The sequence below is a fragment of the Filicampus tigris genome, chromosome 3 (assembly GCF_054856515.1).
Source record: "Filicampus tigris isolate MCC_2025a chromosome 3, RoL_Ftig_1.0, whole genome shotgun sequence".
In the NCBI taxonomy this organism is placed as follows: domain Eukaryota; kingdom Metazoa; phylum Chordata; class Actinopteri; order Syngnathiformes; family Syngnathidae; genus Filicampus; species Filicampus tigris.
The window spans coordinates 4,243,582-4,261,640 of NC_141219.1; the positions used below are offsets into that span (position 1 = coordinate 4,243,582).

Consider the following 18,059-nt stretch of genomic DNA (forward strand, 5'->3'; position numbering starts at 1 on the left):
ACTTTTCGCGGTGGGGAAAAAAAAAAACAAAAACAAAAAAAAACTGCCTCCTGCCTTACCATCCTACGTGTTCACAGTCCCTATTTGTGTGCACATTCGGTAGATTCATGTATGCCTCTGTTGGATGGAATATAGAGTAGAGACTTGAGTGGAGGATTAACGTGTCAAAGTACACTAATGGGTTGCTTAGCAACAAGTGGCTGCGCAAATATGACACGGCCGGGAAAGTCTAATTGCATTCGTCCCAGGTCCTTTTTGCGTAGGGGCAGCAATCCCTCTGCCCCTAGTTGCCAAGGAAACGGTGAACTGAACTCAGGTTTTTATTTTATTTTTTTTGTTTTCAAAGTTTTTGCCTAGTACTATGCAAACGAACGCCTATGAAAGTTTGTGTTCCTACTTGGGATGGGAATTGAAAAGAGTTGAGCATTTCCGATTCCATTATTGATAGGCCTACGGCTCATCGATCCAATTTCTTATCGATTCTCATTGGGTGAGGGAATGATATAATACGAATGATTTGGGATGGAGCGATTCACTCCAGCCCCGATTCGATTCGATTTTCAGTTCCCGATTCTCGATTCGATTTTTTTTTTTTTTTTACGCAATGATGTTCGGCGCAAGCGCATAACGCATTGAAAATGTGGTATGCATCTGGAATGGAAAAAACTGTAATGATTAGGAGGAAACGGAATTTTTTAGCTACTCTAAATGACTCTTTACTCTAAATTATTATATTCTAATGACCTAGATATATCATTGTCTAGGTCAAAGACAACCTGTCTTTTGTTAGGTGAAACTCAAATTGCTTATTCGATTAATCGATTAAATTTTTTTTATTTACATCGGTGCATATTTTTGAATGTATATTTAAGTCGATTTTTAATGGATTTTCAATTCATCGTTACATCCCTACATATGATGTATGATATAATTCATGTCATTATCATCATATATACAGTGGTGGTTCCGTATATTTCTTTTTTTTGCCTGTTTGTCATACTTCAATGTTTCCCACCAACACACAAATTTAAATATTAGTCAAAGACAGCACAATTAATCACAAAATTCCGTTTTTAAATGATGTTTTTTAGTAGACTTTGCACAGACCTAATCGGCTGGATCGCATGAGCAGATATTTAGCATTTTTTTGCAAAATCGGCGATTGGCTCTAATGTCAATATTTGACGATCGGTTCCGCATAATAAATCACGACCGTAGATAATATACTCGAAGATTTTTCAGTATGTATAGTCTGCTTTTTTTCCCCCCCAAATTTTCCAATATTTTTTGGGGAATTTGTGGGGGTGGTGCCAAGTGCTGTAGGTGAGTTTGCGAATGGTGTTGCGTGTTTATTGTTATCTATCCACGGCTGATGTCTTGACATTTCTCTTCTTTCTCCCATTTTCTGTCCTCCTGCTTCTGACAGTCTCCAGCAACCTCTCAGACCACCAGGCAGTGTGCTCTGACCACGGCCAAGGTGGCACCATCTCCCTCTCTTGCTCCTTCCAGCCCCGCCCTCCAGACCACCTCCTCCTCCTCCTCCTCCTCTTCTTCTTCTTCCTCTACTCCTTCCTTCGTTACCTCCTGTCCCGCACTACGCCCAGTGAGAAAACTCTTTATATTTTTACGTAAAAAAAAAAAAAAAAGAAGAAAAAGAAATGTTTGCCTCATTTTACAGATTTGGACCAAATATGGCTCAGGTTTTGTAGCATGGAATTCACGGTGGGCAAACTCATTTAGTCAAGCGCCGCATTAGATTTTGAAATGGACAGCCGTTCGTAGATGAGGAAAAAAAACTACTATATGTATACAAAATATGTAGGGTGCTTTATTCTATGAATAAAAGAACATCTTTTATTATTATTATTTATAAATTTTCTGATGACTAAGGCAATGATAATACAATTAAGCAATTTTGAATAAATAAAATAAATTATTGTATTTTATATTTATTTTATCTATTGGTTTTATATATATATATATATATGTATATATATATATATATATATATATGTGTTTACTCATATTACTATATACTATATATTTTATAATGATAGAATAAATACATTTTAGTTAAGACATTTTAGGAAAAATGGCTAAATAAATGCAACAAATGTCACAAGACTCAATGTAAATGAACAGGCAGGATCATCATCATTATTATTATTATTATTTTTTTTTTTTGCGATTTCACTCCACTCACACGTGGTTGTGGAGCTGCCTTATGTGTACACACTCATTTTATTCCCTCACAAGAAGCAATATGGGCAAAGTGTAGTTTTGCTAAGATCATGTTGATAAGAAGACTATTGAAAGCGGGGCTCACTTGTCAGGCGGATAACCAACCAAAGAAAGCTGTGATGCCCTCCCCCAGCCTCTAGGTGGCCACCATCACTCTCCCAAATCACCCTCCACTGTTTTCCTCCTTGTCTGATAAATTAGAGGTTCATAACTCAATGTATTATTTGGTAGTGAATGCGGACTAATCACGTTGCATTGAATTGAATGTGCACAGTTTTTTTTTTTTCCCACCAACCATTCGGCGGCTCGTACCCGGTCCGGAACGTGGCCCTTGATCATGTATCAAAGGTGATGCGAGTTTATATGCTTTGGCCTGAGCACAAAAAAAATTGGTGAGTTTTTCTCAATATTTCATAATGGAGGATAGGTTCCCCCCCCAAAAAATATGAACTTAAAACAATTTTTTTTTTTGAATGATACAGCCCAATAATTTAACGCAAATCAATATTGGACCCCCGAGCTGCAGCTCGTGCACCCCAGTTTTGAGAACGGCAGAGTTAAGTGATGTCCAAGAAGTCGGCGCGCCAGATGTGACAGGAGTGTCGCGGGGCCCGCCTCCTCTTCTCTGTGGCCTTGCTGCGAGCCAGGCGTCACGTCCGATTTATCTCCACTCTCTCGTCTCTTTGCAGAAGGGCCCCGTGGCGCCGGCCGTGGCGGTGACGGCGCCGCAGCAGACCCCCGTGGTTTCCACACCCCAGGCGCCGCCGGCCCAGGCTGCCTCACAACCCCCGCCGACGACCGGCATCGCCGTGGCCCCTGGAGCTCCTGTCGTGTCCCAGGTTCTCTCACGTCATGAAATTAAACCAAGATTTCCTCTTATTAAATCAAGGCAAAATATGCCTGTTCTCTATCTCCTTAGTTTTGTGTTAGAGAGTTCCATTTGCTTCAAGCATTTTGTTCCTGGAAAGTATTATAACTCGCAATTGAAGTTTTATTACTAGTTGATGAGTAAGTGTAGCTTGAAATAAGTAATAGTATCATTCAATAAGTGTAGATTGTATAAAAACACAAGTTATAAGACAGGAACATCCAAACCATTTCCACTGAGGGTCACATACCGAAAAGTGGAAGTAGGGGGGCCCACGTCTCCTTTGGTTTAGGAAAGATGCTTATAATCAATTTACCGTGCTGTAGGGCAGCACATGCTAAACAGTTAAATATATTTAAAGACCCCCCCCCCCAAAAAAATTGAAAAAACAGCCAATCTTAGCTATTATTTACAATTTTAAATGAAAAAGAAAATCATGTGACTATTTTAATATAAAAGAATACATGAAAAATTATTTATAATAAACTGTGGTACCTTGTACCATTCAACTTCTGTTGTATTTGTATTTTTAATAAAATAAATAGTGCACTCTTTCAACATTTTTACTTTTTCTTGGTGGGCCAATAATACATTTGCAATGGGCCTTAAATGGCCCCCTGGGCAAAGTTTGATCACGATCACACCTGTTATAAGACATAGGTGCGGGTTTTTGAGGCTCGCTATTTTACTTATTTTCCCTGTTATATTTGTTGATTATTTGGCCTAAAGAACTGATATAATCCTCATTTCAACTTTTTTCTTGATTTTTTTTCCCCCCCCCGTTACATTTTAATATTCTATTAGCAGATAATTTAGCTTTAATTAAAAAAGTATTCCTCATGTTTTCCTCTTTTTGTCAAAATTTTGTTTTCTATTGGTGAATAATTTTGCTTAAATTTTTGTTTCTTTGTCAGTCGTATTTTCTTGTGCTATCAGTATCAGTAGATAATTTTGCTTAAATCAAGTAACATAGTCCTCATTTCATTACTTTTTATCTTTTTTTTTTAAAGCCCACTTTTTACAGTGCTCTCTCTTGCTTTCTCTTTTCCTCTTTCTGTCTCTCTGGTGTGAGTGCTGTCACAGCTGCCAGCAGGCTGGCTGTGTCACAAGCCCCCCCGAACCCCTCTCGCAGCTGGCCGCACACAAAGGGTCTCACACGTGCCCACGCACGCCATTTTGCCATTCGTACATTCACACGAGGAAAGCCGACCCAAGGACATATTTTAGCACACACACAAACACACACACACTCAGCCACATAGGGATGGCAAACAGATGCGTGTCAAAAAACACGGAGCAGAAACATAGAACAAGACGGAGCATAACGTTGGATAACGTAACTGCAAAACATGACATACTACCACATAGCGTAGTATAACATAGCATAACATGACTACATTGGAAGCATAGCAAAACATGGTGAAGCATAGCATAGCATAGCATGATATAGCATAGCATAGTTACAGCATAACATTGCTACATAGGAAACATAGCAAAACATGGTGTAGCATAGCATAGCATGACATAACATAGCATAGAATGGTATAGCATAGCATAGCATATCATAGCATTACTACACAGGAAACAGCAAAACATGGTGTAGCACAGCATAGCATAGCATATAGCATAGCATAGTATAACATAGCGTAGCATTACTACATAGGAAACAGCAAAATATGGGGTAGCATAGCATAGCATGACATAGCATAGCATAGTTACAGCGTAACATTACTACATAGGAAACAGCAAAACATGGTGTAGCATAGCATGGCATAATATAGCATAGCACAGTATAACATAGCATAACATTACTACATAGGAAACAGCAAAACATGATGTAGCATAGCATAGCTTGACATAGCATAGCATAGTTACAGCGTAACATTACTACATAGGAAACATAGCAAAACATGGTGTAGCATAGCATAGCATGGCATAATATAGCATAGCATAGTATAACATAGCATAACATTACTACATAGGAAACAGCAAAACATGATGTAGCATAGCATAGCATGACATAGCATAGCATAGTTACAGCGTAACATTACTACATAGGAAACATAGCAAAACATGATGTAGCATAGCATAGCATAGCATGACAGTACCAAAACAATGCACAACGTAAAGCAACAGAGCACAACCCATTTTATCCTTATAGCACGTTTATATGACAAAGAAGTCCAATTACTGGGGATAGTCCAACTGATAAAGACCCATTTTAAGATTCATATTAACACTAGTCATCTATAGTTGTAATAACACCTGGGCAATTTACTCGCCAGACATTTAAAGATGATACTTTATGAGCGTTTTATCAACGTTTAGTGCCCCTCAAATCGTATTACTGTCTCTCCTTTGTTGTTTTTCTTGTGACAGGAAATGCAGGAGAACGTGAAGAAGTGTAAAAACTTCCTAGCCACGCTCATCAAGCTAGCGTCGCACAATTCCCCGTCGCCCGAAACCTCCAAGAACGTCAAAGCGCTTGTGCAAGACCTGCTGGTGAGAATGCAATACGATACAGTAATCTCCCGCATATTCGCGTGCCACTATTCACAGATTCACATGTTTTTTTTTTCCCCCGTGGAACCTGTTCATACGCAGCTGTTGAAAAACTCAACTTTTGTGTTTTTTTTTTTTTTCTGAACTTGGCTCTTCATGTATCACTATCAAATACAGTAGTGTAGTAGGACCACGTGTTCATCAAAAAAGAGGCAGACGTTTTATTCCGATGTTTGATATTATTTTATGATACTAACATTATGCACACTTTGGACATTAACAGTACACTTGAAGATAGAAAACAAACAACTTGATGATTCAATGAAATTGTATTGCACATAAATATTAAATCCAAATTTTAGCCATCGAAATGTTTGAATACAAACAGATCTTGAAGATTGAATGCATATGTATTGTACTTCAAATTAAAATACAGCTGAACTATATTCAACAAATGTACAAAAGTTTAAGATGCTGTAAAATTATGCTCAGTTTGAACATTCAATTCACTGATTCTTGTGCATACTACTAGTTAGCCCGTGTACACTTTGTGAATCACTCGTTTAAACCAAAAATATGTCACAAACTTGGATGCTGAAACACTTAATTCAAAATCATTTTACATTACCGGTACATAGGTATTTGGGCATTTACATAGAAAAGATGTCTCTACTTACAAAATTTTCTACTTCAGAAATTTCTTCCAGAACCAATTCATTTCGCAAGTAGATTTACCACTGTATTCGACTTTGAAAACATGCACCGGACCGGCATTGTGCGTTTATGTGCGGCGACAATTTTGTAGCTTCTGTAGGCTAATCTTAGCTCCTCCTTGAAATACAGTTTGTCTCTGAGTCGAGCTGTCATTTTGAATAATTCCTTGTCACTTAGATACCACAAGATGGTGCTAGAACCCTGTCCAATAGAAAAGTAGTGCTACTCTTCTATTGACCATAGAAGAATATCACTACTATCCAGGGCTTTGGCGCCATCTTGTGGCATCTTATGGTGTAAGCGCACCATAAATGCAAATAGGGGAGTTTTGGGATATTTAAAAAAAAAATTTGGGGGGCAAATTTGTAAATAACAAACTGTGTATGGACTGAGGCTGGGGGGGGGGGGGGGGAACACTATACAGTAATTGGTCCAAAGAAGTACTATGTATTCATGGTTTAAACTGAGCCAATTATTTTATTGTTGTTTTTTTTTTTGCTCTTTGTGACAAGGTTCCGGCACTGAGATTTATGCACTGAGGACTTCTAGGCTGTAGATTGCAGCATAAAACGCCTTATTACTCCTGCCTTTTTTGGGTGGCGGGGGGGGGCGCTATTTGATAAATATCGGGCTGTGCCTGCCTGGAGGGGACAGGATGAGCGCTGTGTTTATGGTCTCCTTGGTTTACATCACTTTGCATGTCTCATTGCTTTTTGTTCATGTGTGTGGTGTTAAAAAAAAAAAATAGGATGCCAAGATTGAGCCGGAAGAGTTCACTAGCCGGCTGCAGACGGAGCTCAAGTCGTCACCACAGCCTTACCTGGTGCCCTTTCTTAAGGTGGGACCCCAACCGATACTCATTCTACTAGTTTCAGCTGAAGAAAAACAGCTCCAAGCATGACGCTCCCACCTCCATGCTTTACTTTATGTATGGTGTTCTTCTAATGAAACAAAGGTTAAACTTTTCTGTCATAATTCTATAAGGTATATTTAGCGCCAATTTAAACCTGTTCATCACAAAAAAAACCGAAAAAAAAAAACCACCGTACCTACAGAGAAGCGTGATGCAATTATCAGACTTGTTATGTGACCATGTGGCTCCCCATTGGTAGGTAAGGCGAGCCAAGGCCTTATGTACGTACTTTTTCAAATATATTTGATATATGATATGATATAATAAGTAATCACAAATTCTTGTGCGGACTCCCGGGTGTCCCCAGAACCCAGCTTGAGAACCACTGAACCCCTTTGGAGAACTACCTTTAATCACCTGCCAACCTGGGTCCTCCTTTCCTTAACTTGAACTCCCTGAAGTAGCATTCCCTTGACGCTAAGGCTACTAATGGCTCAACCTGACACATGCACAAACATGCACACACACACTCACACACACACACACTCACATACGCACACAGCCCTCTGGCCTGATTTCTGACTGTGTGTGACAGTGGGCCTGGCAGCCGTGCCTGCCAGTCGCCAGCAGGTTTCTCCAGCCAAGCATGATGAGCGTCACATCAAGGCAGCCCAGCGCCCGATCCGGCTACAAACACATGTTGTCATGCAATGTTAAGTTGCTGGCGTCCAAAATTTTGCCTGAAAATACTTGTATCTGCGTGTGTGTGTCTGAGTGTGCGTGCAAATAGATACCATAGTATAGCAACGTAACACAACTAATAACAAACAGCGTAACATAACAATAGCAAAACATAATACCATCATGAAACTCGTAGCGGAGCTCAAAACAACAACGCAAGATAAATGCACAACGTATCAAAAATACAACACGTCATGACATAGCACAGCATAACGTAGCATCACACAACTCTACTATGCAGCAAAACGAGATGAAACAAAAAAAGACAACAATAACAAAATGACATAATTTGAGATAACACTACACAACTCACAATAACAAACCTCAACGTAAAAAAAAAAACAACAAAAAAAAAAACAGCCTGACTACACATTTGATCCAAAGTAGAAAAAAAGTCAACACAACATTAAGAGATTTTTTATTAATTTGAGATTCTTTCTTAATTTGAGGGAAATTGAGTAGGCTGAAGCTCAAGTTAAGTCAATATCGCCACATAAGATACAATACACAACACAATTCAACACAGCCTAAAACAACTGTGTGTGTGTCCGCGGTCACAAATGGCTCATGGTGCGTTCATGCACGCAAGGAAATATCCCAATTTCTCCCAGTTTGAAATTTTTGCTTTGTTTTGAGTACGGAAATGTAATTTGCTCTTGTCTGCCCGTCTACAGAAGAGCCTCCCGGCCCTGCGGCTGTCTTTGCTAAACAGTCAGCAGTCCCTGATCCAGCCTCCGCAGCAGGGCATCAAACCAGCAGTGCCCGTCGCGAGCGGGCCGGCCGTCCACGTACGTCCGCCGAACAGCGTTGGGGCCACCACGGGGGCTAGCGCGCTGCCCCACGGCACAATGGGCCACGCAGCCGCCGCGGTATGTACACTCCCATGAAACGTAATCGTACAGGCTATGATGTAAATGAGATTACAAATTATATTGATGTGAATACCATTTTGTTGTAATGTATTTGTTGTTAAAGTGTTGTTTCTTAAAATTAATCCCCATACTTTTTACAATTTATTAATTTTTTTACATTTTTCGCATTTTCAACACAAGTTGAACGTTTTTGTTGGAATATTGTTTTAGATGTAATGTTTGAATATTGTTTACATTCGCCATCAGTTTTAATATTTTTTTGTTGTCGCAAGGAAATGTTCACATTTTGAACATAGTCAACATTTCCTTGTAAGAAGAAAAACTGTCCTCGACCATTAAAACTGTCGGCGAACGTCATCGTGACCTTGAACGAACTCTGCCGACAAATCAGTGACCGCTGCCCTCGAAAACATTCGCAAACGTTCACCGCTCGGTGGGATTTGGGCTTTATAGTCTGAAAAATACATTTTTGTTGTTTTGTTTTGCAATTTTCACATTTTTGAATGCAGGATGAGCAGAAAATTGATACATTGATTCAATTTTTTTAATGGTGTCATTTAATTTGTTTTTTTTTTAATTACACTTTTTACATATTTAAACATTTTTACACTCTGGGTCTCATTAACTTCTACTTTCAGTTTTCCTTCATCATAAAGCCTTTATTTACTGTACTTTTAATGGCATTTATTTTTAAATAACAAACCGTAGCATAATTGCCTCAGTCATTTTTCAATATTTTTGGAAAACAAGAAAAAACAATTTGTAGGACACACATTGGTATTTTTTTTATTGATATTGTAACCAGAACTTCAACCAGATGTGTGACGCGAAAGGAAAAAGACCCAATAAAAAATACCAATGTGTGTTCCAAAAATGAAAACTAACTTAGGCAATTATGCTATGTGGCCGACAATATTTCAATATTTTTATTTACTTGTCATCTCTCTCATTTAAGCCTGAAAAGAAGTTTCAGTAGTTCTCAGTACTGCTAGTAATAGCAATTTAAATGATTTCTTTGAGTAATCAGGAATAATAAAAAAAAAAAAGAAATGTCAATGCTGTTGTAAAAAGCCAAGCCAAAATATGAACACAAATGTGGAAACCAAGCCAGTGTTCCGGCTCTGTAGAACCTCTGATCAGGCTCTTAAAATATACTGTCTCGCCGCCATTGAGATGAATACGCAGCCTCTGCTGGTGTAAAAATGCATTGCGGCCAATTTTCATCGACTGTGCCCAAGTTGCAGTTGAAGCTTTTAGCACCTGCAGTGTCGAGCCAAGTGAACCGGCAAAGTAGTAAACTTCATTCAACCCACAGCTGTATTGCATTAACATGGATCTGTGTTTGTGTGTGATTGTGCATGTGTGAGTGAGAGAGAGAGAGAGAGAGAGTGAGTGAGTGAGTGAGTGTGTGCGCTAATTATGCAATTGGAAATGTTGGGGTGCAAGGGGGGCGGCCAAGTGAGGTCAGACTGGTCTGGTCCGGGCAGAGCCAGGGGCTTCTCTTCCGTCTCTCTCCAATTTTACCATCTCCGCACTCGCGTTCGCACACGCGCACACACGCAAACACACACGCTTGGGCTGTATCTTCTCCGGAATCAGTCGCTCATCTTCCCCCCCTCCCTCCCTCCATTAAGCGGCGGAGGGTGAAGCGAGGTAACTAGGTCAGCCCCAGGTCAATTTTAAAGCAATGTGGCGGGCCGCAGTCCATGTCCAGAACATGCCTCTGGTTTCTCTCTCTCTCTCTCTCACACACACACTCGACAACACAAATACACAGCATAAGCTATCGCACAAAACATAGCAAATGACCGCCTGTGGCACTCCAGCGGTTGGTTGAATTAGGCCGAAAAATTGCGCTCTTTCTCTCTCTTTCCCTCCTTAGCGCAGTACTGTGGGGATACATTTCTCGGGCACTTGGCTTGGAGTCAGCTCAGTACACACAGTGCACAAGAGGGATTTTACTTAACTTTAGTTATTATTTTATTAAAAGTGGTTTCGATTGTGAAAACTAAATACTTAAGGATTGGGTTCACAAACTTCACACACTCTCCTTCTCTGCAAACATAAGTTGAAGACCGAAAAAAAGTTACGTCGAACGGGAAAACCACACAGTGTTCTGCCCCACTAGAACCTCTGCCAAGGCAGTTTTTTTTTTTTCTCAATAATCAAAACTTCCAATAACTGCACAGGCAATGGCGTTGGCAATGCTTTTCTCAATTATTTTCAAGCGGGGAAGTAAATTATATGTCAATATTTTCAATTGCATTTGTTTTCATTTAAATGTTGTAATTGTTTGAAAATAGCATTTTACATTTTAATGTTTTCTTCATAGAACAATTTGAAGTCAAGTAAAAAGATATGTTACAACCAGGCTCTCCCTAGTCTGTTAAAATTAATTTCTATATACATATAGAAAAAACAGTAATATATTAAAATGTATACAATATTAAAACATTGAATGATAATTATTAAATACCACAGTGTAATGTAATGATTTTTTTCCACAAGGTAATAATATAACATGAATAGAACCACAGAGTCTATTTATCTTTTTTTGGGGGGTGGGGGTGGGTAATTGGTGCTTATTTACAGAAGTACAAAATTTCTTAGTATCCCACAAAAAAGAACACATGGAACATCAACAATCAAACAACCCAAATAATAATAAGATGAATTAAATAAAAACAATCTAAATAAAAAAAAAAAAAGTTTTGAATGAATAAATAACTTTCCAAATCACCGAAATATTAATGACAACTTTTCATTTCTACGCAAACTTTCACTTATAACCTGTTGAAGGAATTCTTGAAAGAAGCCACAAGTCTACTTCTTTGTCACTTTTTAGCAGTGAAAAATACAATAAATAACCTACTGTATATGCCTATAGAACCCCTCACATCATGTTCATCACATATTCATTCAACTGCATTTTTTAAGCTGTACAACCACAATAACAAAATAGAAATTCCATTTTTTTAAAGATTTAATTCTAATGTTAAACATGCCGTATGAGCATTAATGTTTACAAACGACAGAAGGATATAAGTATACACGATTTAAAACTTAAAAGCGTGTGAAAGTAAAGTTGCTTTCCTCTCATTGCCAAACTTTGTACCCGAATTGTTGTTTTTGCTCTTGTGAGTGTGTCGCCGGCTGACCGGAGATGTTTTGCTATCTGTGCTGAATGAATTCCTTGCCCACGGTGCTTCTCTGGGAAAAATGGCCTTTGCTTTGTCGTCCTGTTTTTTTTTTTTTTTTATTTCTATTTTTTTCCCCCCTTTCACCCCTTGAACAGTAATATAGCATGTGTCAGAGAATGGAAAACAAGGCGAAAAAAATTTGCAGGGAGAAGCAAAGTGGTAAGGAATGGATGGCTGAGCCTGAGGCCTAACCTGTGGCACTACACGGGAAGGAAGTGTCTCTTAACAGCCCGCCATTGCACCCCCCCCCCCCTCCCAAATGCCTGCCTGCCTGCCTTCCTCCTCCACCTTCTTCTTCGGGTATTTTTTTTACCGCCATCTTGATTTGTTGTTATCTTGGCGCTGTCTTATCTGGAGATGCCCGCCAATGTAGGTCACATGTTCACAAATCCTCAATCTGCACACCTGCCCTACATCCACACATTCCAGGATTTAATAAACGACCAACCTGACAACCGACCGACCGATCGACCTGACAACCAGCTACCCACTGAACAAACCAACAACTATCAAACCAACTAGCCAAACAACCAACCAACCAAGCTGACAACAAACCAACCAACAACTGTATGTGACACTCAACCGGATAACTGACCAGCCACCAAGCCAGCCAACCGACTGACTGACCAATCATCTGACAGGCCAAGCAGCCTAACAATGAACCAACCTGGCAACTAAACAACCAACTAACAAACAGCTGACTCACTTTGCAACCAACCAGCCAGCCAACCAACTAACCAGACAATCAGACAACCACTCAACAACCAACTAGCCATCAAACCAACAAAGCAACTAACCACCAAGTTTAAAAAATAACTTATATGGTCAACAGCAAATTTTGACTAGAGATGGCTTTATGTGTCCCAAAATGTATTTTTGATCCTGATTTAAAAAAATGTTTTAACTTTTTTCTTGCACATTTTTTGCTTTTAGGTTTGAACTCATAAAAGCTTGCGCAATACGGATTTTACCTTGTTGTGATTTATAGCTAGGACATTTCAGAAAAAAAAATCCATGAATTCATAAATAGTACTAAATATATTACTATATTACATATATTATTATTATTAGCAAAACCTAATGTGCTCGAGGAAAAAAAAATGAATCAGCGCAATTAAATTTATGTAGAAAAATTTGCTTGTTTCTTTGAGTAAGAAATTGAGTAAAAAATGTGTTGACCTCTGCGACCCTTGTGAGGAGAAGCGGTACAGATAATGGATGGATGGATGTGTTGACCTGTGTAATAAGTTGTAACAGCAGTGTAATGGAAAGCAGTAAACGTATTAGCCATCACTGTGCTCTTGACACACAATACTTCGTTCCCATGAACAACTTCAATGATTGTCTGGCGAACGGGAGGATTACATTTGCGTGAGCCAGATAGAGAGTGCCTGCTAGGCCCAGCTGGGGGTAGATAAAGCCGACCTTGCAGGGAGAGTGACTCCCTTTACAGGTGGTTAATCAGGAGGCAAAAACAATTAGCAAAAGCAATACAACCTGTATACCTTTTATTAGCGGTAGTATCGCGTTTTTGATCAGTCCAAGCAAACTGAATGTAACACTTGTCCCCGCCGTCTCCTCCCAGGGTATGAAGACCGCAGGCACTATGGGCGCACAAGTCCGGATGCCTGTAATGATCACGCAGTCCATGAGAGCTCAAGGTGAGAGGCATCTGCTCGGCTTATCAAACTTGTCGTCTCAATGTTTTTAAAGCCCCGGCAGTGTCGTTTTTTTTTTGCGTTGTTGCTCGGCCGCCGCGTCGTGACTCAAAGTTGACCCGACGCGGCGGTGAAGGAGGCTAAACGGGCCATTTAGCCATTAGTGAAGCGTCCTCTCGGTGGGCTCGCGGGATGTGTAACGGGCGGCAAGCATAGCGAGAGAACGGGTGCTTTTCTATTTTTTTTTTTTTTTTTTGCTTCCCTCCTCCGTCTGTCTGCTTATAAAGCCTCTGCTTACTCACACTGATTCACACACACACACACACTCTTCCCATAGAAGCCCACTAACTTCGCCCAAACGCTCTCCAAAGAGAGATAGCTGAGTTCTCTCAGATGCTGCGTGTAACAAGCGCACTTGTTTACCTATTTTTCACGTGTGTGTGTGTGTGTTTACGTCTATGTAATCAGGGGTGCATACAAATTTGATCTACCACGTACAAGGCGGCCCGCAGTGAAAGCATCTGTATAGGTCGTTTTATGCCCGCAAATTGGAATGCGGGGTTCGTTCTAAAAATACTTTTTCTGCGCCCTTGGGCGAAGAACATGCCTGTTAAGATCAAGTTTGAATTCACTCTGGCAGTCGTTGTGCCTCGCTGGGGAGGAGGAGGAGGAAGGGGGAGGGGGGGGTGTCTCGGAGGTAGTAGCATGCGGTCTGAAAGTGTGAAGAGAAGCGGTTCAAGTGTTGTGTGCGTCATGTAACGCAACCCTGCACCAGCCCGGAGAGTGTAACAGGCTGACCAACCAATAATATGGCGGATGGAAACCTCGAGGGGACAAAAGCAAAACATACATGTCAGCTTAGCGCACCCTGTTGCCGTGCCTTAGCTGTGCATTGTTATACTTCACAGGTTCCGATTTGGAAATGAAATAAAATCAAGCGGTTAAATCAATATGAAAATATATTGGATATTTCAACAGTATGTATCAGGTCCGATCACCATTTTAAGACTTTATATCAAATGACACAGCTTTGCAGGTCCCTTGAGTCTCGCTTAAAACCCCCCACTGTATTTTATTTTAAATAAATTACATTTAAATGCGTTTGATTGATTTGTGTTTTATCAACTGAAGTCGCAATTTCAGTACTTCTTTATATTGGATGACACAGCTGCGCAGCCCCTTCAGTTTGCAAAATGAAATAAATTTGCTCTATTTTTACTTTTAAATATTTCTAATATTTTATTTTTATACATCACGTCCCTCAATTGTGCAGCCCCTTCAATCTGACAAATTAAAAGAATGTTTGAAAAACATAATAAATTGTATATTATCTTCATATAATAAAATGGATCACATTTTTATTTAGAAGCAGATCAGTAATTTAAAGAACTAATCAAAAGATGGGGAAAAAAATGATTTGCCAATATAATTTTCAGTGTTTTCACCTCCTTTGAACAGGCACAATGGGGAAGGTGGGCACCTTCCAAGCAGGGAGGACTCCGGTGGGCTTGGCTGTCCAGATCCCCGGCAATCAAAAAAACAAGCTCAACGACCCCGGAGGAGGCTCTTTCAGGTACCACTCATCCCTTTTCTCAACTATCCTGCCACTGTTGTTCCTCGTAGTCTCCACATGGGGGCAGCATTTCACTAAGATGCCTTTGGAAGAAGCACTACGGGCAACACTCTGAGCAAAGACTCGAGTGTTTGTGCCACCTGGTTACACACATACGCGTAGACACGCAAACGCTCTTAATTTTGGAATAAGATATTACATCCAAATGCGTGACATTTCCAAGAACAAAAGACGACAACAAAAAACTTTATATGCCGGGCCATGGCCTTACAGGAGCAAAGGTTCATGATTTCCCATATGCTAGCTATGTGTGTTATTGTTGCAAGTATACAACCAGAGAGGCAAAGAAAGTGTTACATTTCTTTAGGGGTTTCGGGACTGTGCCCCGGCATGACCAGGACCAGGCCGAGGCATGTCTGGGTCACATGGGCCAATGGGTTCGCGGTAATGCCCCCGCCTCCTGTGTCCCCGGGGCAAAGGCAGTGCCCTGGAGCCCTGATTGATAAACCGATAAATCTTTAGCTGCGTTCGTAATTAAGCTGTCAGGCGGGGCTTGTTACATGACAACCATGCTGCCCCCACCCACCCCCTGTGGTGATCACCATGGGCCTACACACACACGCACACACACCCACACACACACACACACATGCACACATGTACACGCATTGCAAACTTCCATTACCAGGATGTCCATGAAGCCTTAAAGGGGAAAGTCAACCCAAACTTTTTTCTTTTCAAGAATATATTCTATGCAGGCCCGGCAGTTGAAACAAGGCATTCACTTCAAAAAGGGCAGTCCGCACCGTTGTGGGCGTGAACACAACCGACCGTTGTGGGCGTGAACACAACCGACTTGATTAAAAGCGGCTCCTCTCATTCACTTTGAATGCAAGAGGCGCACTGATAGCATGGCGGAAGAAGAAACTGATTTTCTTCGTGTCCGGCGAGACGTGGAGGTGGATGATGTAAAATTGACTGGAAGATCACAGATCTGTGAGGCAGCCACTTGGAGACTGCTTTCCATCGTTTGTGTCCGTGTGTGACAAACACGATCCCCCTCCCCCAACCCCCTGCCTTCCCTCAAACCAAATACCATTACATATTCCCCTTTATTTGTCTGGAAGGTTGTCCAATTCTTTTGTTGGTACTTTTATCGCTAACGTCCATCTTTGATAGGCTATTCTTGTCGTGGCGTGACAATTTTTAAAATAATAATCAAAAATAACATCAGAGGCATAATCGAGGGCCAAAGAGGGATGCTTTTTTTTCAAGGTCATTTTAATAATATTCTATTGTCAGACAGTTTTAATAAATATGATCAAAAGTGTTTTTTTTTCCTTTTTTTTTTTTAATTTTTTTTTTATACTGCAGTCTCCCCATTTAGACACTTAATTCATTCACTGCCAGACATTTTCAGACCCTCTTTTACCCTAATGTTTGAAAACATATGGGAAAAATATAAATATAAAGTTCCTAGGGTTGAATGACTGGACTGTGAAAATACAAGTAAATTCGTCAATGGCAGTGAATGAGTTAATGAGAGGAAATAGAAATAATGTATATTTCATGTTGGTACATTATTGTAGCTATATTGATCAACATTGACAAGAGTTATGAAAGATTTTAATGATTAAATTAACAATTTTTCTATTCTTTGTTTGTCTGCACATATGATGTAATGCAACAACTGTGTTACATGTGCGGGACCCCCTCGGAAAAGATCAGACATCTCAAGGGGTTATTTTTATTTATTTATGTTTTTTTTTTTGTTTTGTTTAGTTTTTCTCGGCTGCGGGCAATGTTGAAGCGTTTCCGACTGTTGCGTTGGCTCGTTTTGTCTTGTGCACTTTTTTTTTTTTTGTTCGCTCTCCTTTCGTATTGCTCGAGGCCTCCACCGTGTCTCGACGCAGCCCGGCGCCACGGGGGCAGCTTTGTCACGAACACTCAGCCCGGTGTTACAACCGGACCGGCGTTACTTTAAAATCTGACATATCGCGGCATATAATTGAAATGTAATCGTTATTTATATTTGGGCTTTTCACCATCATATCAACATTATTATCGAAGGCAAGCGATATGCCGAACAATGCGGCGTATTTGCAAGTTACAGTGTTCTGAAAGCACCCTGAATGCACCGTGTCGCTATGGAACACCTGCCCTCCCTGAGCGTGCTTTAAACTCTTTAATGACACCCCAGTTGAGTTACACCATCAAACTGAAGACACAACAGAAAGAATTATACACTTTGTATATTTAAATACAAGACATTCTTATGTTTAGAAACATTGCACACACAAAAGAAGTAAGTGAATAAATAAAACAATAAATAGATCAATATCGTCCCGTTACTTACGCCGTTCCCCGATACTGCAGGGTCAGTGCTAAGTAAAGTTTGTGTTACCACGACAACCAGGGGGTGAGGCTGCGATTGCTAGCGCAGAGTAGGAAGGCCCATAAAGCTTGCTTGATTGGATGGCTGGATGGATTTTACAACCTTCTTTCTACCTTCTTTCTTCGTCTTTCCTAATCCTGCTAACCATGTCTGACTTTATAGATTATGTATGTTTTTCTTTTCTTTTTTTTTTTTTTTTTTTATACCAGTATCATGCTCCTGAGTTGGCCCTCTGTGGAATAATGAACTCTCTTTGAGGGGTTGCTTTAATTTCTCAGAGTGTTTGGCAATTGCCAGGGCTCCAAATCAAGCGCCCGAGACAGGTCTGACATTAAAAGGAGCCAACGAGATATGAAATGCAAAATATTCCTAGACTACAGCTGGGCGCTAATAAAGCCGAGATGTAATTAGCGGTCCTCGGGAGCCTCTCGAGTTATTGGAT

General features: G+C 40.2%; 1 protein-coding gene across 5 annotated transcripts in view; it reads left to right on the forward strand.

The window, feature by feature from the left end:
• The window catches only part of LOC147149614 (transcription initiation factor TFIID subunit 4), an 89,233-nt gene that overhangs the window by 5,874 nt on the left and 65,300 nt on the right, over positions 1 to 18,059 (forward strand). For 2 of the 5 annotated variants that reach the window (XM_086025154.1, XM_086025156.1), the window contains 7 exons: positions 1,427 to 1,603; positions 2,931 to 3,080; positions 5,489 to 5,611; positions 7,074 to 7,163; positions 8,594 to 8,788; positions 13,577 to 13,652; positions 15,108 to 15,222. In XM_086025154.1, coding sequence (XP_085881280.1) covers positions 1,427 to 1,603; positions 2,931 to 3,080; positions 5,489 to 5,611; positions 7,074 to 7,163; positions 8,594 to 8,788; positions 13,577 to 13,652; positions 15,108 to 15,222 — 926 coding nt within the window. The remainder of the gene's footprint in view (positions 1 to 1,426; positions 1,604 to 2,930; positions 3,081 to 5,488; positions 5,612 to 7,073; positions 7,164 to 8,593; positions 8,789 to 13,576; positions 13,653 to 15,107; positions 15,223 to 18,059) is intronic. The other 3 variants (XM_086025155.1, XM_086025158.1, XM_086025157.1) reach the window with 3 other exon arrangements.